Source organism: Gavia stellata, chromosome 6 (genome assembly GCF_030936135.1).
Source record: "Gavia stellata isolate bGavSte3 chromosome 6, bGavSte3.hap2, whole genome shotgun sequence".
Classification (NCBI taxonomy): Eukaryota; Metazoa; Chordata; class Aves; order Gaviiformes; family Gaviidae; genus Gavia; species Gavia stellata.
Window position 1 is genome coordinate 11,296,316 of NC_082599.1, and position 23,075 is coordinate 11,319,390.

The 23,075-nt window shown below is 36.3% G+C and overlaps 1 protein-coding gene across 1 annotated transcript in view; it reads right to left on the reverse strand.

The window, feature by feature from the left end:
* Positions 1–4,193: 4,193 nt before the first annotated feature.
* Positions 4,194–23,075, reverse strand: part of ESYT2 (extended synaptotagmin 2) — an 89,453-nt gene continuing 70,571 nt past the window's right edge. The window contains exons 15-24 of the mRNA XM_059818633.1: positions 19,572–19,634; positions 17,508–17,582; positions 15,560–15,646; positions 14,609–14,758; positions 13,167–13,555; positions 10,808–10,906; positions 10,063–10,194; positions 8,550–8,655; positions 7,517–7,566; positions 4,194–7,395 (exon numbers count right to left, since the gene is read on the reverse strand). Of these exons, the coding sequence (XP_059674616.1) occupies positions 7,350–7,395; positions 7,517–7,566; positions 8,550–8,655; positions 10,063–10,194; positions 10,808–10,906; positions 13,167–13,555; positions 14,609–14,758; positions 15,560–15,646; positions 17,508–17,582; positions 19,572–19,634 (1,197 nt within the window). The 3' untranslated portion in view covers positions 4,194–7,349. The remainder of the gene's footprint in view (positions 7,396–7,516; positions 7,567–8,549; positions 8,656–10,062; positions 10,195–10,807; positions 10,907–13,166; positions 13,556–14,608; positions 14,759–15,559; positions 15,647–17,507; positions 17,583–19,571; positions 19,635–23,075) is intronic.

A 23,075-nucleotide genomic window follows, 5' to 3' on the forward strand; every position in this document is an offset into this window, starting at 1 on the left:
GCATGGTGATGTTTCAAATGTGCTGGTCAAGGCCCTTTTCTGTGTCTTAAACTGTAATTTCACTTCTGCCTGCCTTTGATTAATTCCAAGTTTTTGCACTTAATCTTATTACAGTTGTGTCAGCAACTCGAGGGAGTTCTATAATCAAATCTAATTGTCTAGGCCAGGTATCTAAGGCACGAAACACCTATGGCAAATTGCTGACAGAGGCAATTATGGTGAACTTAGAACCTTAGTCTTCCAGGAGAAGTTTCATGTTTCCTCAAATTATTGACCAGTTGTTTTATTTCCCAGTGCCTCATGACTAAATGCTTTTACAAAAACATTTTGGCAAATTGAATCCAGATAATATTAACCCCCATTATGAAATTCAATTCTTTTAGTATCACCTGTGCCTCAGAGCAAAGGGGGAAAGCAGAGTGCAGTGGGGACTGTGCCTGTTTTTCACTGCTTTTAAGCTAGGATGACTTCAGGCTCCACTTCCAAAGATGCCTAGAATCCAAACCACTTCATTATTGTACAAGAAATGAAGTGCACAGGCAGCAAAAAAGGCTTTTCAGAATAGGGACTACACTACCATCTAGTGGAATATAACCATGTCTTCAGAAAACAAAAATTGTGCAGTAATGAGTATAAATCCAAAAACTTTAAAGTCTCATTGTGAATGACAAGTTAAGCAAAACTAAAATGCTTTATAAATAATGTTTAAAATGAAGCGGTTTTTACATTTCCAGTAATTTGAACTTGGAAAAGCATATTAAATAATAAAAAAAAATCACCTAGAACAAAGTTGCCTAAAACGCTAAGATTTAAACCTCTTTTCAGAAAGCTCATCTTAGTATTTTAAACCTTCAATTCCAACTTATTTTACATGCACATTAATTAATGACTTACTTAATAAAACACAAAGAACCAGCATTGCTACAAATACCATTCTACGAGTCACAACCAGCCATTTCCATTAACTCATTTTCATTATCTTTCACTTTATTTTCATCACCTGTGTGAAGGGCAGGTCAGGAGACAATCAGAGTTCTTTGTTTGGATGCTGTTGTCACAGTTTGTCAAATTTATCCAGCTGGGCTCTGAGCTGAAAGTTACAATAGAGCAACTGTTCAGTGGTTATTGTATTTACTTTAGCTCAGAGAACATTTCATAATCCATGCAAAAACAGGTAAACGGTCGTATCAATTCTAGGTTGAAAACATTGCAACATGGTAACTTCAACTAAACTTCAGATAGCAATGAAAAAAAATGCAAAATACACCAGGGACTTCAGCCTGTCAGTTGAAGTATTTGTCCCATGTTGAAGTCTGCCTAGAACTGTCAGGCAGAATATTCTTTAGTAAATTATTAATCTTTGTGAAATGCTTGGTAAGCTCCAGTTGTCAGTCTCTGAGAGTTTATAGAATAACACATTAGCTTGCAAATCCAACTGAAAAGTAAAAAACCTTATATGAAATTCCGTGCAGGAAACAACCACCATTAAATGTGTGCACCATTTTTTGGTTTAGGCATCTCATCCCAGTTATCCAGTAAAATTCATGACCTTCATTCAGTACCTACAGACAATTAGCACTTTGCTAGCATTATCTACCTTACAACTTACCTATGCATAGATTAATGTATTTTTAATTACTACACAATTTTTGCATCCCGACTTAACAAAGCCTGCAGCTTCCTGCAACGTGCCTCCTTTTTTTGCCCAGCCAGAGTTGCTACATGCCCATCTCTGAGAGCTTGGGGTCAGGCAGCAAAATGCCCAGAAAGACCTACTGCGCAGGTGGCCCAGGAGTGAGTACACAAGAGCTCCAGTACATTTACTGTTATTACTTTAATGTTTTAAAAGAATATGCTTGAGAGTCATGGAATAATTCAGGTTGGAAGGGACCTCAGCAGGTCATCTAGTTCAACCTCCTGCTGAACGGAACTACTTTGCTTAGATAATAAATCAATAAAATTAATCATGAGTTAGACAACAGATTCTTACCACGCACCTGATGAATGAAATCTCAGGACAGCCAGGGTGCTGGGACGTCACAACTTTCTTCTGTATGTCATTTCTTGCACTGAAGCTGAGGTGCTGCACGCCCAGCTCCGAGGGCAATTGGATTATCAAGCCCTGGCAGGAATGGACCCTGCTGTCCCCAAACCAAGAACCACCCCAAGCCAAGAAGCACCCCTACGACAGCCTGGATGTGAAAGGTTGGAATCTTGCCTAGCTTTGTCTGTCCTTGAACCCATTTCTATGTGGATCTTGAACGGAAGAACGGTCACTAGTAGCCCTTATTTCCTCTGCAATAAAGTTTATGGCTACTGAGGACTCAAAGAAACAACAGGGGAAGACAGGTTGGCTTCACTTTGGTAGCATCTGAGAAAATAGATATGCAGTAGTCTGCTCAAATTGGATTCCACTGCAGGTGACTGGCAAGCAATATTCCCTGCAGATGGTGAGAACAGAGAGCCTCACCTCTATCATATGAATACAGATTAGAGAACTTTCCTCCCAGAGCTGCCATCTAATCTGGCAGCTAAATTCACTGCGTAACACTGAAAAAAAAAAAAGTGCATTTTTTACTTTAGCTGCTTTGCATTTTTCAAATAACATATTTCAGAAGGTGGCTGAGAATATTGTTGAGAGCCTGACAGTTAGCCTTAGAAATCAGTAGGAGAGCATACAACGATAAAGTTAGATGCTTTGTTAAGATGTATAAAAACACCATTTGCGATTAAATAGCCTGACTCCTTCAGCAACTAGCTACAGCCACAAATAGGTCTGGGACCATCTGAAGTTTTGGTTCTTTCTACCGAATATCAAAGGTACCATCCAACATTCAGAGTTTTCTGGGGGAGACTATAAATAATCAAACTGATTAAAACAAAAACCTCACAGGAAACCAATTTTGTATTCAGCTCTTAGCTGAGAAAATACCTAAAATAACCATATTGATAACTGTATTGGAAAGCACTGCTCTTAGATGGAGACTGGATGAACTAAATGATGGCCCAAAACAGTTTAAACAGTACAGCAAGTATTAAGAAAAAGTCTAGGCTTGGCTGAGCCCATCAAATTAATACCAAATCCATCTGGAGGAATGTCTTGCACAATTATTTCTGCTCTCTAACAAGATTTTGTGAATACATAGGCAGCATTCTTTTGCAGGTGCTGATCCAGTTACCACCTGTCTTGCGGGACTGAATGGAAGGTTTGATTTGGATCCAAGTCTGGAAAATGCAGACACCTGATCAGTACTGGCGCTGCCAGGAAGCCTGCCATCCAGAAAGACCTTGCCATGAGGGAGTTATGAAGATGGGCATGCTTTGAATTGGCTTTAGCTGCCTTCCCATTCATTAGCAGAAGCCCTTCATTCTGCTAAGAAAGGAAGATATCTCCCCTAGAAAAAAAAAACACAAAAAACTGAACATAATTTTGTACTTAGTATCAATGAAGATTATCCAGTGGGGTCCCTTCTAAATGCAGTAGTGACTGGGTGATGAACTTCTGCAGCTTTTATTTATGGTTGATGAAAATGGACCGACTATTAGGAATTCAGACAAGTTGTAGCTGTTTAAGAGAAGAGGTATCATAATTAATTATGGTATTATAATTAATTAAAAATTAATATTTAATGCAAACAGCATAATTTCTATCGTCATTTTTCTGTAATAGATAGAGGATCCAATATCCCTTTTCTTATTTATGCAGTACGTAGTTGTATTTTCTATCAATATCTGCCTTAACAAGCACGTGGAAGGACAGGAAAGATTGCCACATGTAGAAATCTGCTGGTTCCAAATGTAAGGCAATTACATGCAGTTCTAGGTCCTTTTGAAAACATAATTTATGACAATTGATGAGTAAGTGCTAGAATCGTGACAGTTTGTTCAACTGACCATTTTAAGAGAAAAAATTTTAGACACTGAAGTTAAGGAAAGGACCTACTAATTCTTATGTGTGAATCTGTTCCAGACCAACAAGCAAGGAATTCCCCAGTGAAATATCCCGTACTTCTTACTCCACTTTCTCTCACGTAAAACCCAAAAATCTGCCTACACATCTTACAGCAAGGCTACCTAGGTTAGAGTAGCCAGCATGCATGACTATTTTAAAAATTCACCTAATTGCATTACTAATTAGGACAAGGATAAGCAAAAGAGGGGAAAAGGGAAGCAACACACTGACTTACATATGAACCATTTATTGAATAAATACATGCATCATAATGTAGAATTACATGAGCAAAAAAGGCAATCTATACAAAATTGATTACCCTTTGTTCTCATTTCAACTCTCACCGTTTGCTGCAGCTCTGATAAAGGATTCAAGACAGAAAATGAAAATTGTTTTAATCCAAATCCAAGTGATATGCATGCTGATTTGAGTTTGAGTTATACCACTGCTATAATTAAGAAAGCTGGTTTTCTTGTCAGTGAAGCAGAGTAATTCTAAAAATAGTTTCAATAGTAGAGAACATGTGTTGGTACATACAGGTAACAAAGCTTATTTTTAGCCATTTCTTAAACATCTTCATATGTTTGTATTTTAAGGCACAGGATAAACAAGAACTACATGAAAAGCTATTAGTTGATACTGAATACATTGACTTGATAATGAGATGCAATTTTTGCCCAGAGGAAAAATGATGTTTGTCCTTCCTACTTCCATACAAGCAGAACATTCAGAGTTTGGTAACTATGATACAGAGGTTTGTTTCCACTATCGAAAGAATCAGTCTCATCTAGGTAGTCATATTCTGATCCAGATGCACTCAGGAGAACATTTCTAAAGAGTGTGGCATCCAGGACTGATTACATTCAGTGGGAATTACTGTTAACTGAATTACAACGACAATTCAACCTTGTAATTTTAGATTCCTAATGGGAAATTGGGATCTCTTCAGAACCTATCCCTAATTTTAGGTTGTGAGCTATTTTGGAAACCTGTCCTATATACTTTATTCAGTTACTCACTTTGTGCTATCATTTCACATTTACCCAAACACAGCATTGTTTTCTCCCTCGAGACTTTAGAAGACAAAATGTACACTTTTTTTAAGTGTAGAGTCTTCTAACATCTGTCCCCAGACTTCACTTAAGACTTGAAACACTGAATCAGTCTCACAGTCCATTTGTTGGCTATGGATCAAACTCTGGGGAGTCACTGGCCAAGATGTACAACAAAAGTCCTTCTACCTCGGGCTGAACCAAGGCAAAAGACAATTACGCTGAACTGCTGCTCTTAGACCTCCTTTATTTAGGTCAGCTTTCGCTTTCTGCATTTTCATTGCATTGACAATAATTCTCTGTCTTTCCATTCTTAACATTTTAGTGGAGAACTAGCAAAGAAAATATGTATTTCATAATATATTACATTTTATATGAACAGATGAGTGTGTATATATATATATAGATAGTCATAGATTCCAATATAGAGTGAAGCCTTCAAATGGAAATGTTTTCTTACAAAGAACCTCTCTCTACTGCCCAGTCCATCAGAAAGTAACAGCAGCAAAATTTACAATGTAAGATTGTTTGCTAAAATTGTCTTGTATAAAATGTGGCGATAAGAAGGCCATCACTGTATAGAGGTGTATGTGTGCGTCACACACATCCGTGACAGATGTTCATGTTAAACTGAAATGAGTCAATTCTTAAACTTGAAAAAGACAAAAAGCTACATCTATGGTAGGCACTTTGGTACATCTAGTAATGTAGGCATATTCTACATGTAGAATTAAGGTTCTGTCAGTAATCTTACAATAAAGCTAATTTCAGGAGTTCATTATTCTGCTTTAAAATTCTTTCTTGGCTGAGAGATCATTCTAGAATCTTAGCTAAATAATATACTTTGTCTGTCTAATTGCATACTTATCCAAGAATGAGGGTGTTGGCTCTGAAAGAGCTGAACTGTTCTCTTGGATTCTTAACACACATTTTTATAACAGTCTGAGAAAACTTACCAGAAAAAGAAAAATCAGTTCTGAATACAAAAAAATTCCCCATAATTCATAAAATTAGAATTATGAGCTCAGCTGTTTAAGGCTGATACTCCCACTTCAACTCTCATCTGTCTACTTTTATCAGTTTGTGCTAATTGTATCACCGCTGTAGTCTTGCAGCAGACTATGGCAATGCTTCAGTAGAATGCCATTATTTCTCAAGAAATCTGTGTGGACCACTGAAGTGCATTTTTTTCACACACCAAACACACTAAGTAACAATGAAGCAACTGTAAAGACAGTCAGTTTCAACTCAGTTTCACGCTTTCTTACCTATTGGTGTTCCATTATAGTATTACAGAAGGTATAGCATAATATGCTTTTTAGCACAGTATTGTGTAATAAAAATAACATATGTCTTGTATGTATGCCTACTATATGAACTTACATTGCAAGCTGATTTGTATACCTTATAAATCAGTGAAACATGGCAGTAAGGACAGTTCTAAGAGGTTAGAGATTTTGTTTATAATACAGAAAAATCCATGTCCTCATACCTTCAAAAGGTCACATGTCTAGTACTATAGAGTTCGGGAATAAATAACAAAAGCCAAGTGAACCTGTATAATAAAACTGTACTGTTTGCTATGTTTACTCCATTAAATGAAAACTCAGATTTAGAAACTGTGATTCATGGACCTCATCCTCTATTTATACAATATTTATAGAATTCTCATTTTTGTTTATAATATTCTATAGCATGATCTTCCAATAATACATTTATATATAAATATTAAAATGTTAATGTTTTGTACATATTAAGCTAGCCACACTGGGCCAGAAATGCAATAAAGTAAAAATGTTTTTCTGCAGTTTGTTTTTGAATAATATCACAAAATTATTTAAGACCATTGTGCTGCAAAGACAAAAGAGGTTCATCTGAAGAAATTAACATGCATTTAGAAGAAAATATCTATATACTTTATCTAATTTTCTTCTGAATTCAAACCAGCATGAAAGAGTTATAAAAAAATAGTATATATTTACATGGTACAGTATACCTTGGTGAGATATAAAACAAGGCAGGAAAACAGCAGAACATAACCTTTTCACTTTCCAATAGGTACAGCCGTCATAAAGATCAATTTAAACACAAAAGGTTACTTTACTGTACTATTGCACATTACAGTAACACATAAAACTGTTTAGCAAATTAAAATACAAAGTTTAACAATGAGAAAGGCTATGTCTACATAAAATGACCAATTGTTATAAAATTATTGGGTATGTGTCTAAGAACTAAATCAGTAAAGCTATAAAAATAATATTGGTACATCTGTGAGAACAATGCTTTACAAATATATAAAGGTTGGCAAAATTATGCATGGGGAATTCCCAGTATACATGGGCCTAACTTGCACCATGTGGCCTTGTACCATCTTCTGTTAAATCATACCTGAAAATGAAAAAAACAAAGGAAACTCTTTTTACATTTAGCATGTATTATTAAAACTATTATTAACACACCAGTTATTAGTATGTAGTATTATTATTAATGAAGGAAATACTATACTTACCACTGGGTCCAGCCTTTAGCAAGTTCTTCAGATGCCAGAGGTATTAATAACTGTGGAAAGTTAAATTAGCAATCAATGCATTATGTGTGCTTTTCATTCTATGTCTTCTAAAGATCAAATCTGTTAATCCTGTAAACTACAGTATAAGTAATGCCATTAATAAACTATGTATTTTACATCCTTGTCATCATAGCTATCTACTATCTTCCCGATTTTTAGTAAAGTTTCAAGTTGCTGTTTTTGACATAAAAATCTATACCCTTTAGTGATAAGGTCCCAGAGCACCTCACAGGTTTAAATTCTGAACATGGCATATCTTGGCAATGGCAATCAGCTGATGTGTTTATGTTAACAGCCTTCCTGGTAAACAGGAAAATTAAGAACACTCTTCACCATGAACTGACCACAATTCTGGTATCTTTCATCCTCTTTACAGAGTTCAAACATGGCAATTTGCAAGGGTATAGGAATTTACTATTCCTTTTTGCATGCTCCAAATCCCATGTGTAGGAAATAGAGTGATTTAATGAGTGCCTATAGAACAATGAAGTTGTAAACACAATAGCTGGTTTTGGCATTGAGAACATCTCCAGTAGCAGTTCTTTCTTAACGGATTTTACAATCTGTAATTTTTAATTACTAAACATACATTTGTTCTGTGTGCTTCTCTAAGTACTCTTGCTTGTCTTTCCAGTTTTGTCTGAACATTTTCTGAGAATCACCTGTTTTCTACTGGTTATTGTCATTCTCTGACTGTATGATTAGTAAGTCTGACATGCAGGTTTATTTTGTTACTGCAAGCCTCAGAACTTACCATTCTCTAGAAGAGATTACTGCCTCATCTTTTGATGTCTGTCTCTGCAGTTTGTTCCTTCCCTTATTGAAGCTTGGCATCTAAGCCATCTATAATTTTTAAAAACTTCGTACCTGAATGAGGTGCTTCAGTCAACACATACAAGCTCATATTGCAAGAGGATTTCAGTCTTACATAATAGCATACTGTATTAACAGAATTTGCCTGTTGTCAACTTACTTTGCCAAGCAGCCCTTTATCTTTGGACAAGAAACCACCGCTGTTCTTCACTGCTACATCTAGTGTTCTTCTCTGTACTTCAGGCAGGGAAACACTGAAATCAAATCTGACAGGCAAAGTGATGCTTTAGAGAGAATTTTGTACCTGAAGTGCAAGTTCAGTTCCTACAGCTAAACAACAATTCAAATCATAACCAAACCATCCCCCTCCCGAAACAAAAAATGAGGTCTGAGATAAATGAAGAAAAAATCCCAGTGTTTTGCCTAAAATTTTTCTTCAATACTATGATCAATATCAACATCAAATGTTTGAGACTTCTGTTACGTTTGGTCTCTAGAAGCCTCTAGTAAAACAAAACAAACACACAAACAAAAACAAACAAAACAAAACAAGGAAAAGGTCAACTGCTGACTCTACAGAGAAGAGAATGAGGAATCCTACTATCATGACAGCTCAGTATCACTGTTCTTCAAAAGGGAAAGACTGGTCAGTCTTACTGATCCTCAGTCCTCTAGAACCAGAGCTCCTTTTCTTTCCTGGCACACCAAGGAAACATGCCAACTTTTAAGGAAGAACGCATTTTGTTTGCTAGATCTGAAACTTACAGAAAGCAAGGGCAAGATTATACCGCAATCTACATCTACCTGTCACTGCAGTTCTTAAACAGCTTTATTGCTTTGCAATACATTTTACTTGGAAAGGCACAGTAAAACAAATCTATTACCTGGAATAAACAGGAGAGAGCTGCAGTACCAGGAAAACCTACCAGAGCTTCTAACTAATGATTTATAGATTTTCCTTGGACAGAACGGACTGAAGCATTGTTTTCCCCAAATCAAGTTTCTGTCTGTAGAGAAAGGTCACCTTTATTCATAAGTGATGGGTGGGGGAGGAAGGGGTACATGTGTGAGAGAAACTACCATCAAAAAGCTGAAGGCAAAGAGAAGGATTTTTATGCAATATGAAGTTGCACAAGCTTGCACAACTTCCAACCTATGGGCCAGGGTATAACCTACGAGGAAATATACTGCCTCCCTGGATGCTGATAAGTGCCACCAAGTAGACTGACTGAGCAATTTGATCATGCATAGACACTGGCTGGCCAGTCCTACCAAGGAGGCAGCATCTATCAGCCAGGGAATCAGCCAGTCAGAATCGACCTGCTTCCTGGCAGGAAGGGATACCAACAGCACTGCCCAGCTAAAAGGCACTCACGTTCTGGCCACCTGCCAGAAAAGTGCACACTGTTTCTTAGCTACCAGCACAAAGGGGATGTAACTGACACAGGATAAGGCAGAAATTAAGAGAGAAGTGACTGGTAACAGAGTAAGAAGGCCTATAGTTGATAACAGGATGGGAAGAGCTGTTCTAGCAGAAGAGAAAGGTATGACCAAGTCGGGTAGCGACAAATAGGAGCTTCAACAGCTCATCCATTCAGATAAGTTGAGAAAACTTGATGTGACAGCTTTGTAATTATGTGATATAAAATTACTACACATAGTTTAGAACATACATTTGATCAAACACTGGGTTTAATGTCTTCTTAGATACATGTGTTTTTCTTCTTCCTGATCGTCTCTTATCAGGCAATAAATACATTCGCACATACGGATCGGATCCTTCTTCTGAAAATGCTATTAGATTTCTGTGACCAGTGAAAAACAAAGAAAAACACTTAGAAAATAAATGAGACATTGCTGAATGTAAGTATCTACTTATTTTAATTTAGTACATGCATCAGTTGTGGGATATCCTGCACAAAGTATGATGTGCGGAATACAGCACATAGCTAATAGCAGTGGTAAAGAAAAACTAAAAAAAATGCCAAGCAGTGACTTGTACAAGATCAGATAAATGGTGAGCAGACAGCAGAGGTGGGAATACAATGTTTCTTAAATTCCAATTCAAAGTTTAGGTATGGCTTTCCAAAAGTAATCTGGTTTTGTCATTCCATGAAAAATTCAGTCTCTTAGAGATAGCTTTCAGACACTGCTGATAAAAATCTACATGCCATTTTCACTTAAAATCTGACAGAGGCATAATAGACAAATACAAAATCACAGCAAATTCTTCCACAAAGTTTTTACTTATTCTGAGTATAGCTCTGTATATTTTTGTATTTACACATAATTACAACCAGTATGTTATTTTAAAAATGACAAGTTTATCCAGACAACCAATTTAAGAGGATAAGTCAAAATACGACAAAGTTTACAAAGAAATATGCACAGAAATAAAATCTGGTATTTTATACTTACCTGCAGGAATGCACTACCACAATCAGTTTGTTTCTTTGTGAACTATGACGAATTGTTAGCTGAATCTGTCCTAATGGAGACTGCCCCAGAGTTGTTCCACTGCAAGAAAAAGTAGAACACTATGTTTAGTTTTTAAAACACATATTTAAAGTAAGACCTAACTGAAATATATGCTGAGTAGTTTTCCCAGAAATCATGTATTAACTTTTCACTATACAAATGTGAAAGAAGATAAAGACGTTAGCATGTGAGCATATCTTCATCAGTTTCTTGCACTTCAGTTCCTTGTCCAACAGGTCTACTCTCCAAAATAAGCTAAGCATTCTTGTCAGTTTAGAGGTCAGCTGCTCTTCAGTACTTTGAAATCCATGATCAGTAAAGAACCGGCTTACTCTAAAACAAACATTAAAGCAGTATCTAGGAAATTGGAAAGAATAACGGTGCAAACTGCAATGAAAGCCTCAGTGATGGGCCACTCTACCTATGGCCAGGAACCAACTAGAAGACCAGGTCATTCTTTTCTAATTTCTCTAACATAGAAATATAAATATTCTTGGCTTAAAATAGTGATACTTAAACCACTTACTGTCTTAAAAGCTCAAATCACAGTATAAACATAGCCATTTTACTTTTCTGGAGCTCATGCCACACTGAAAATAAGATTAGAATCAATTTACACTTACAAATACAGGTCATGCTTAAATAAAAAGCAAGCACCGTGATTAAGAATTTCTGTTTTAAAGAATGGCCAATATTTGCAGAGTTTCCTCATCTCTATAAAATACTTATTTTACTTTGTGTAAACTGACTATAAGTATTTTTCGTTTCACACAGGACAGACAGTATACGGCACGCTTGGCATTTCTCAACCACTTGAAGGCTATCTTAACCCCAAGGGAGAGGCATGCCTCTTTTGTGAATGGCTACAACAAAGTGACTGCAGAAAATTCCATTAAAATTCCCAGGTCATTCACTTTAAGAACTAGAATGAAGCATTTCAGTTCAGTATTTTCTTAGTTAAAACAAAAAAACCCAAAACCAGAGCAGCTAAAAACATGGGGCCTGCAATAAAGGGCCTCCTTAGCCGTAGCTTTACCACTCTTATCAAATGAGAAAGTATGAAATTTGTGTATTAAATAAGGAGTAGTATTTCAACATTTATCGTAATTAACAAAGTCTAAGCCAGTTTTGGGCCAGAAGAGACACTCACAAACTGAAGACAAGACAGCAGAGGACCATAAAGATAAATGAGGGACTGGAGCACATAAGCAGATGGTGAAGGAAAGGGGTTTGTACAAATGGAAGAGAACACCAACAACAGATTCAGTTGCACTCTTTCACTACTTAAAACAGACACTATAGAGAAGACTGAGTCAGAGTCCTCATGGCTGTGCACAGTAAATGAACAAGAGGCTGCAGTCAAGTTGCAGCAAGAAAAATCCCAATTGGAAATAAGGAAAAGATGTTTTCACAGTGGAGTGATTTAGCACCAGAATTGCTGAGAAAGTTTATAGAATCTCCATCCTTGGAAATATTCAAATCTTGTTTGGACAAGGCCCAAGAAACCTGATCTAACTTTGAAGCGGGATTTGCTTTGAGCAGAGGGCTGACCAACCTCCAGAGGTTTCTTCCAACCTATATTACTCTATTGAGTCTATGAACTCAAAAGAGAAAAGATGAATTGATTAAATCCCGTACAAATAAAAAATTAAAATCTTTCTACTTAGATTCACAGAGAAGCTACATGAATAGGGAATTAATGGTTTATATTCAGCTATCTTTACTAGTAAGTATAGCTGCGCATTGAGGCAAGTAAAAAAAAAAACCTAAAGAATTTAAGAAAGCATGGCTGCAGCAATCCTCATTAATTGAATAATAATCACTTAATAGTCAGTTACTACTGACTATTCATTTAACATTCTTTATAGTCAACTATCCCTCTGAGTAATTTGAAAAGACCAGCTATATTCAGCTTAATTGGCTTAATATTAATGCTAATAGAATTCAGCAGTGAAACAGGCAACTATTGCCATGAAAGCAATTAATGTTGTATCGAAAAATGTCCTTCCCTCTTGCCATCCCACTCTTTTTAGCACTACACAGTATAGCTATGAGAACAAGGTGGACTTTATCTTGCAGATCATCGCAATGGTAAAGTAACTTCTAATTGCAGAATCTGTCTAACTGAGGTACCAGGAGGAACCAGAAAAATCACAATGACTGATTTTTCAAATGCCAGGCTCAAATTGCAACAGGAAATATTACTGAAATGCAAACTAAGCACTCTTCCTTTGGCTGCACTGACACTATTTAAAAATCAACTTCGGTGTATTGCAAAAATAAGTAATTAACACCATACTTCTCAAGCTGTCGTAGTCTTTGCCGTAGCTCCTGCGTGGCGATAGGCAGAGATATGTCTGAGGCTATGCTAGGGGTGGGTTCTTTGACCGAGAGGTGGCTGGGAGAATAAGAGAAGTTAGAGGCATGAAGACTGGAGGAACTTCGGCTGAGATCTGTTGGCCACTGAGGGCTGGCATTGGGAGGCTGACTTTTTTCAGATGTATCAGTCTTTTTATCACTATCAGTCACTGGGGAAGCTGGAACAGGTTTGTTTGAATCAGGCGGTGGTGAGACAGGAACCTGAGGCTTAAAAGATGATTTTCTTGCATCTTTGGAAAGAGATGGCCTTTTCACTTGGGCTGAGTGTTGATGATCAGGAGATCTCGCTTGCTTTTCAAGAGAAAGGACCTAGATACAGTATAAACACATATAATATTACTATTTTCCAGTATAAAAAACAGGAACAAATTTGTTTCTACAAGAGTACTGGTTGATGACAAGTTGTTAAGTTCAGACACTAATGCAGGACCAAAAATATTCACACTTATTCACTCTACAATAGGAAACCTTTTGCACAGCAAAACACCGCTCCATCTTCAGTGTGGCAATTCCAGTAACTATAAAACAATGTGAAATTCTCCATTAATTTATAATTATTCTCCTCATTATTCCCTTGCCATACTCTACACACTTCTGGTGCACATGCTATTTACTTTGCAGCTCTAGCCACCTGGAAAGCTATTCTGTAATTTTTTTCTTCTCATCTTTTGAAAATTAATCCTATATCACAAATTCTTCTCGCTCATTGTCCTTACTTTCTCTTTTATATGTTATTTTCATTTATTAAGGACAAGTAAGCAAGAAAGTGCTTTAGAAAAGAACAAACAACAGAAGTTAACAGAAGTTTGATGGTGTTTGCAAAGAAATACACTACCTTATTAAACCAAATAATTTAGCTGGGGAAAAAGACAAACCAACTTTCAGGTATGCAAGTTTCACCTTCAAAACTCCAGTGTGCTTGAAAGTTGGTCTGAATTTTTTAGTACTATGAAGGTAATTCCTTTCCCTATAAATTTTATTCTTCTTAAACTGTCATGACCTCAGTTCCATTTCTGTAAGATAAAAGTGATTTCACTGATCTGTAGCCTACTGAGTAGTAACAGACTTGAAGGAATTCAGATTCGAAACATGCTTTCCGAACCTAAAACCATAGGGAACCTCAGTCTTAAAAAAAAACAGTAATCAGCTGCATTAATTAGGAGGATTTTCTGGTTTTGAAATAGAATGTATTTAAATTAGAGGTTATCTTTGTGTTCTTGATAGCACTGCCACAACTAAGGACACCTGGCATTGTGACACCCAAGGAAATGTACTATCTTCTTCATAAAGCTAGAAGACCAGAAGTCACAATAGTCTTAAATATGCTTTCAGATATTTACAATGGGAAATGTTTTAGAGTACCCTGAGTGCAATCTTCATGTTTATAGTGCTGTTTGGACCGGAGTTGCTCAGGTGGAACCGCTGATGCATGGTTAAATCTTCACTCTCCAGTAACTGGCTTAGAGGCAGTTTGAAGTTCCCCAAAGAACACTGGTGCTGTTCGTCCTTCACCTGAAGGAACACAGAAGCGAAGTCATTTTATATCATCTGCTTTGTAAGAATTCAGAGAAAGAAAAGGAAATGACAGTTTTATTTAAAAACAAAAATTCCAAACAATATCAAATGTAGTTTGTTCTTAAACTAAATTTCCCTGATCATAAGATTACTTTACATTGAAGAAGGAAATAGCAAATACACTCAATGCCTAGTTTCTTCATCCCTATCTTCTACAGCAAAAGCAAGACAGAAAACTAACCATCACATCTACATCTACCTGACCCTTGATCAAATAACTACATGGTTTCCAAACGGTCTGTGTGAAAATGAATTCCCACAACTGTTAGAGTAATAGTAACCAGTACAGTACTCACTTATACTTCAGTCTCTTTGAACTATGTAAATGACATGTCAGCAGTGTAAAGGGATATAGTATTTGGATAAAGCAAAGACTTCCTTGGGATAAGAGAGGAAACAAATCAGCCATACATAACAGCAATTTCTGCTAGCAGTTCAGGCTGTTAAGGTTCGAAACAGGTATCAAAATTTACTTTTTTTCCTTTTTTATATATATTTTTTTTAAGTAAGATAACCGCCAACTATGTTCTGGTGAGAGATTGGTTATGGTCTTTCTTCCTTTTAATAGTAAATGCAGATAAACATTTAATAGCCTGGTCTTAAAATCCACTTTAAGTATAATTTTAATGGAGTTTACGATATATTCAGTCTCATTTCGTAACAGCCTGTAATGTCTGAATGTTACTACTGAAATGTCTTAGAAAAAAAAAGGTACCTAAAGAGAGTGAGACAACATACCTCAACTTCAAGATCTTGTCTTTTGGGATTGTGTACAAAGAAAGTAAAGTTCTCCTCCCATACTGGTTCATTGGTCTTGTATCGAATCTAAAGTTAGAGAACAGGAAGCATACAAATTACAAAACATTTTTGTCTAATAAAGTCAAGAATTGAGTACATTTTTCATTTTGGCTTTACAAAATTAATGTCTGAAACCAGATATATTTAAACAAAAGCCAAGTGGGATCTACCCAAGGCATATATAATATCACATACAAAATTATACACGACATGTAACAGAATATGTTTTGCATTAAAGTTACTGTATGTAAAGTAAAACTCCTGCTAAAGAACCTTTACTTCACACCAATCTACGAACAAATGCAAGGTCCTCAGACTGGCACATTCTCTCTCTTCTCATACTTCCCTATAAGGGCTGAACCAATTCAACGATAACACCTGGAAACCAGTGTTTTTCCTTCTAATCTCCAAGTAGCTATGTGGAAGATTTCACTACCAAATCTCACTACTTTCAGCAACCCATTAATGGGGGGGCAGGGAGGAGGCGGTGGCACCGGGGAGAGAGAAAAAGGCGTTCATAAAAAAAAAAGCTATCTCCAGGAACAAAGGATTTCTATGTCCATTCTCTAATAAGTATCAAAGTTAAGTCTGTATATAAGCTCTGGTTTAGGCTTTATGACAATTTTTGAGAGGATATGAAGAAGCCAAAATAGATGTCCTCTCCTTTTGGCTCACTGATGCTTCTATAAAAAAAAAAAAAAGAAACAAAAGCACACCTGTGTTGCTTGTATCTACCTATCTAGGTATCACTTCACTGTTGCCATTTTATTTTAAAGAGCTGTTTGAATGCACAGAGGTTAGTTATGGACAAGACAACAGGTATGTTGAATGCCTTAGGTCAAAAGCAGAGGGATCACCATCACGATTGATCTCATGACAGGCATCTGTGGCAGACCACCCAATTAGGAAAAGGAGAGGGATAACACCTTCTTCGGATGACTCAGAGCTGTCTCAGGTCTGCAGAACCAGGTTCTCACTGAGAGCTTCGACTACTCTAATGTTTTCTAGGAAAGCAGCACAGAGGTACACAAGCAGTTTAAGAGTTTGTGCTAGGAAAACACACACTGTTGTGTTACAGTTGTTCTCAATCATCAGATGTGTTGACTAGGAGTGGTGGTGTTCTGAATTTACTACCTGCAAATGAGGAATATTGGTTTGCAGATGTGACTATCAACAGCAGCCTTGGCTACAGTGACCGTAAGATCACAAAGCTTAAGATCCTAAGGGGCATGAGGAAAACAAATAGCAGAATAAAAGCCTTGCATTTCAGAAAAGCAGATTTTAACTTGCTCTAGGAACTGTTAGAAGGGATTCCGTTAGTGTCTACCTTGGAGGGCAAAGTTACTCAGGAGTGCTAGAGGACAGCCTTCTCGAAGCAGAGAAGCGGTCCATACCTCAAAGCAGAAAAAGCAGCAGACATAACAACAAAGTAGCCTGGCTAAACCATGAGCTCCTGAGAGCTACACAGCACTTTGGCTAATCTAAGGCCCTACTTTAAACAGAAGGTTCAAGCAGATGATCTTCGGTGATCCCTTTCGACCTGGGCATTTCTGTAACTCTGTGATTCTGTAAATTTTCAAACCTTGATCAGTATTTTGAAACCTGCTGTTTGCCCACACTGTTACTTATATAATCACTGTTACTTATATAATCACTCCTGTAGGAATCCCACTTGCAGATCAGAACCTACTGTGGAAGGACATCTACAAATAGTTAAAAATCTGGTCTCTACTCACAGACAGTTTAAATTGAGTAAGCACCCATTCAATCCTTGGCTTCTTGCTGGCAATTTCAGTTCTGGTGGTAACTTTTAGTGCAGTGGATACGCTCAATGGCTTGCTAGCCAATGCCAAGCACACAGAGCCACGTATAAAGAGTAGAAACTTACCTTACTTTCCTGTGCCTTGTGTCCAACTGACAGCAAAACAAGTGGGTTGGGATTGCTGTTTATTTTCTTTCCTGACTGGTAAAGAAAAAGCAAAAACTTTGCCTTCAGAACAAAGCAAAACCTCTCTCCTCTGAAACTTAGTTTGCATCTTAAAAATACAAATCATATGCATTCTACTATATGTTTATCGAATATTCTCAGTATTTTATTCAACAGGCTTGAATGGCAGACTGGCTAGTAACTGGTGAACACATTAACATGACGGCATCAAACTACCCTAAATAGGCTGAAGCAAAACCCTACAAATAAGCAGTAGTTTTAGACTCCTTTCCATTTCCTTTGTATGAAATTGGTAAGGTGCAAATTCTTATCCTTTAGTGAGCATTATAACTCCCAAAGCTAATGAAGCATAGTTAAAATTGCAAAATGAATATTGCATGCAGATGGAAGATATGGAGAAAGCACAAACTCAGGAAGCTTACTTCATTTACATTGTAGTAGTATTATCAAATTGTATGTAATATCAGAACATTGATATTCCCCCCCTTTTCAGTTTGGGGAGAAAAAGATGCACTATAATGTACCTGATGTATATTTCTACAGTTTACCAAATACTCTTTATTAGAGAATCAAGCATCTGCCATATCTGAGCCTTGCTCACCAGGTGTATAGCATTACATGAAACTGTGAAAATAAACATCAGTTTAGAAACAAATTATATACACTAAGGAACATTCCCAACTACATGTTTCACAGATTTTAAATTGACCTAACAAAAATTTAAGTCAGAAAGAAAAGTTAGACATGAAAGTTAATCATCTCAAGCAGGTGTTAATGCAGTTCAAAAGACCTAGAAAATATAGTAAACATGGTTAATAATATACTTTGAATTCTACCATGTAGAAAATTGTACAGATATGTAAACAGAAAGTTAGTTAAAATCTACTTAATGCATGTAAGGTCACAATTACAACCAAATGATTAAAACATTTTATATTTTTAAATTAAGAATGTTTGTATTTTAGGTATTTTTGGATCTGAACTTACATTTTGGACATCATACTTCCACTAATACTACTTGACTTTAATGTGACACACTGATTATAACCATACTTTCCTTTAGAAAAAGAGCTGTTAAGAAAGCACTCCTTTCTTGGATGAATGCCGCATTTCTTTTTTTCATGGTTTCTAATCGAAAATACTTAGCTCTAATCAAAGACAACAGAATACAAAGGTTTAAGGAACAGAAAGAAAGTCAGATTACACTACAACTGATGGTGTTTAAAAATAGCAGGTGAAATTTGTTTATTTTTTCTTTGTCCATAAAAGGTGCCTGAAACTCCCTTTTCTTCATAAAATGATGTAACCACAGAAGTTGACAAAAACCCCCTATTGCTTATGCTGATATGTAAATACAAATAATTTTAATTCATCCTAAACAGGCAGCAATATGTACACACATATATAACGCACCTCTAACACCTGCCACTAACAGATTTGCTGTTGACCGTCTATTAGAGACTGCCTCTTGTTCAAGTTCTACCAGCTGAGAACCTGGCTTATGCCTTCCAAGTTTGCCTCTCAACTCTATTATCTCCCATATCAAAAAGCTGGGCTAAATTTATTTAGCATTTATATAAAAGATGTAAAGCCTTCTAAAAACATCTAGCAGAAACAAGATTATTTCAAAACATGTCAGAGATTGATTTTATTGGTTAGTCATTCACAGTTGACCAACTCAGTATGTAAAAGATGTTTTAGCTTTCATGTCAGCTTTGCTCTTTAATTACTACTTCAAATTAGTTCTCACGACTGTTCTTCTCCCCCAGTCTTCTAAAGCAGCTATACTCCACTCAGCTGATCTAAAATTCAAATTACCATAGACCATAGTATTCTACCAATGTCTTGACCGCTTCTTGAAACCAAATTTAAGTAAAACGGAATTACACTAAATATATATCTGGCAACAGAAATTCCATCCACTGTTGGAAGAGAAGCGTTGCAGGCATTTGTGCATTTCCAATTACTTTTGTGACCTTAAACGGACAACTATATTAGTTTTACCTTTAGGGCTTTCTGAACAGCAGCCTTCTTCAAGCCATCAGGGTTAAATTCTAATGGATTATGCTTTTAAGTCAGGAGAGAATGAACATAGGAAGGATTAATAAGTCATGCAATGAAGCAATTACACTAGGTTAATTAATTATGACATGACAACGTAGGACAAAGCAGGGGAAAAGAAAAATCAACCTAAAAAAAAACCCCAAAATTTTTCAAACGAAACAATGAAGGAACCACAACAACAACAAAGTCTGACAAAAGTGTTTTTTTTTTTCCTCTTGTCCTCTCTGAATGTTTGTATTCTGTTTTAAAACTAGTATACTCACTTACAGTCCACTTATATTTCTCTTACCATTTTTTTTTACCATAATAAAGAAACTTCACAAAATAAGTTTTATTGAATGCCTGACATCCTATGGACTGCCTTCTGAATGAACCTTTTTTAAATTTGGTTAAGTATATTTTCACAGCATAGAAGCTTTTCTGATGGTAAGTCGAGTATTTATGTGAAGGAGTCCTTTTATAGGAGAAATCACTATGCTAAAAGTATTGATAGGACTTAGATAATTCTAAAAATGTAAATCATTTGAGCCTTTTCAGCAGACGAATGATATGGTTTAATGGGCATGGTGGTGTTGGTTCATGGTTGGACTTGGTGATCTTATAGGTCTTTTCCAACCTTAGTGATTCTGTGAAATACTGCATGCTAACTAGAATGAAGATCTACTACTTTACTCAGTTGAATGTAGACATGCAAATACACTAACAATAGGAATCTGAACTGATTTAGCAGGACAAAACCTCTGACTACTTTCCATTCATTAAGCAAATTTTTAAATTTTATTTTAAGGATAATATATTGTTCTTGAAGTGACATATGTATAGTACAAAAATGTTACAGAAAATTTGCGTTCAACTCATGAGAAATAATTTCAGGAAATATGATTTTGAAATACAACAGACTTCAAGTTAGTATACTTACGGCTGGCTTTTTCTTTAAGCACAAATTTCTGTTTCAAGGGAGAATTCTGCTTTAACAGTTGTAGTGTGTGGCAACAAAAAAATTGCATAATGGCCTTTTTAAACATATTGGTTCATAAACCAGAACCAATATAATTAATTCTCTGTAAAAAGAAATGCCTTCCTGAAATTTAAATCCAAAAGTGACTAAAATTTGAAGAGAGATTTAACCTTTGTGCAGAAATACTTTTTTACATTTGCTTTTGGAAGTTGGCCAATATACGACATTCCTGGCATTCAGCCTTAAAGTTTCTATTTCAGAATGAACATACAATATGATGAAAGTGGAGAAAACCAGAAATAAGGTTTGGCTGCTTTTGTGAGATTTTTTTAATCATTATTTTTCTTAAAATCAAATTAAGGACTCTTCCACAGCCATTTATCTGATACGTTAGGGACTTACTATTGTACTTAAAGACCTTCAAAGATGGAGACTGCACAATATCCCTAGACATACAAATCCTAATGTTTAACTACCCTTTTCATTAGAAATTTTCTTAATGCTCAACAGGTATGTTCCTTGCTGGAGTTTAAGCACTGTTTCTTGTTTTCTGACAAACATGAAAAGTCACTTTGTTTGCAGCAGCCTTGTATCATTTCCATCCCCATCTTTACTTCCTAATGCTAAACTCGTCCTAGTTACTCTTCCTCTGCTAGGCACATTTACTGGCTTTCTCATTATCATCACTGCTGTCCTCAAAGATCTTAAATTGCTGTAGCCAAAATCATGGCCTTAGTAATGGCTAAGTAGAACAGAAGGATTAGTCTATACATCTTACAAGCTACATTCCTTTTTCTATAAACAGTATGGTGTTTGCCTTTCATAACATCATGATACAGCATGACTACAGATCTGTTTCTGTAGAGCTATCCATCAGACAACTATTTCCATCCCATATTTATATGGGTCCAAAGACTGTCTTCCATGGAAAAGTACCTTATTTTTCCAGATTATGTTTGCACTTCATCAAGATCATTTTGAATCCTAAACTATCCCTCAACTTACTGGCCATCTTTCCTTCACATTTGCACCTGCATAGTCAGTACACATCTTTTTTCCCCCTATATTGTTATTTCAAAGAATTTTAAAAGTCAAAAACAAACCTATGTGATCAATTATAAAGGCAGGCAACCAATGATTCCTGGATATTGAACATGTCTCAATTCCTCTGGAATCATAGCAAGGATAGGCCAAGAGGAACATCAGCTAGGGCAAATATATTTAAGCCAGAGTTCAGGTTTCAAGGGAAGGAGCTGCAGGTCCATGAGGATGGTGGCTGAAAGGCTGGGCGGGAGGAGACTAGGAGAAGAAAAAGGGAGTATTCACTTTAATAAGCCAAGAAAAGGTCTCGCCTTGGGTGGCAAAATTGTCTTGCTGTCGTTCTGAGTGTCTCTGCAGTTGTTGAAAAAGGGGACAGGTATCCAAGAACTACACTGGTAACTGACAACAGTAGAATAAATCAGATATCAGGCTAGCATTCTGTAACAGCCAGTGACATTTGCAGTAAATCCTAATAAAACCATAAATCGCACAGCAACTAACAAGCTGTTTTGTTATTAAGTCAAATCTTAATTCAATATGCTTTGGAGTACGACTCATCACTTCTGTTGACTCACTAAGTCTTTCTTGAGGTTAAAATGGGGCTTTAGAAGCGTCTAAATCTATGAGTGCATCCTCAGTTGATAACCAGAAGACAGTCACTGATCTGTAAGAACTGATTAAAAATATGGGTAATTTATATGTTATTTAGACACCAAATTAAAATAAAAATTGTTATGCACTAATGATAATGTATCATAAAACTAGTGTTACTCACTTTCAGAAATTATACTAAGAACAGTATTCATACTCTTAACTTCAGATAAATCAGATTTAGATGGGTAAATGTCTGAATTAGGTGTTATGAATCTAGGTTCCCAGCAGTCAATAAAACTGATTAGAAAGGAACAAAGAGCACTCTGGGCGTTGGATTTTCCTCTCCCTATATAAAGTGAGTCCCCTTTTTAACAATCCCCACCCTCCAAGTAACTCATGTTACATGTCAATTAGATATCTGAACTTGCAGGTGTGAACATTTGCATAATACCTTGTGCTCAAAGATGCCCTGGAAACAAGATTCAGTTTTATGACTGCTGAAGCTGTTATTATCTCTGGGCTACTAGTACAGTCCACTCCTCTCTCCTGGCCTCCAGCCATAAATCTCGTCCTCTTGCTTGCTGCAAGACTAGCACCCCTGCAACTGCAGAACAAGGCAGTGAACACTGCTGTTGAAGGAAATCCAGACCTGGCTATCTTAAAATGGTTGCTGTTCCACTCTGACTCACAAATCGCTTTGGGGATTTGGAAAGTTTTATCCCATGTCTAAATAGATACTGTTATATGTAGACGACATGTCCTAATGCAAAAGACCCTAAGATCAACAAAAACATCAGGGCTACACTCTTCTTCAAGAATTTTGATTTTTTTTTTTTAATTATTATTATTTT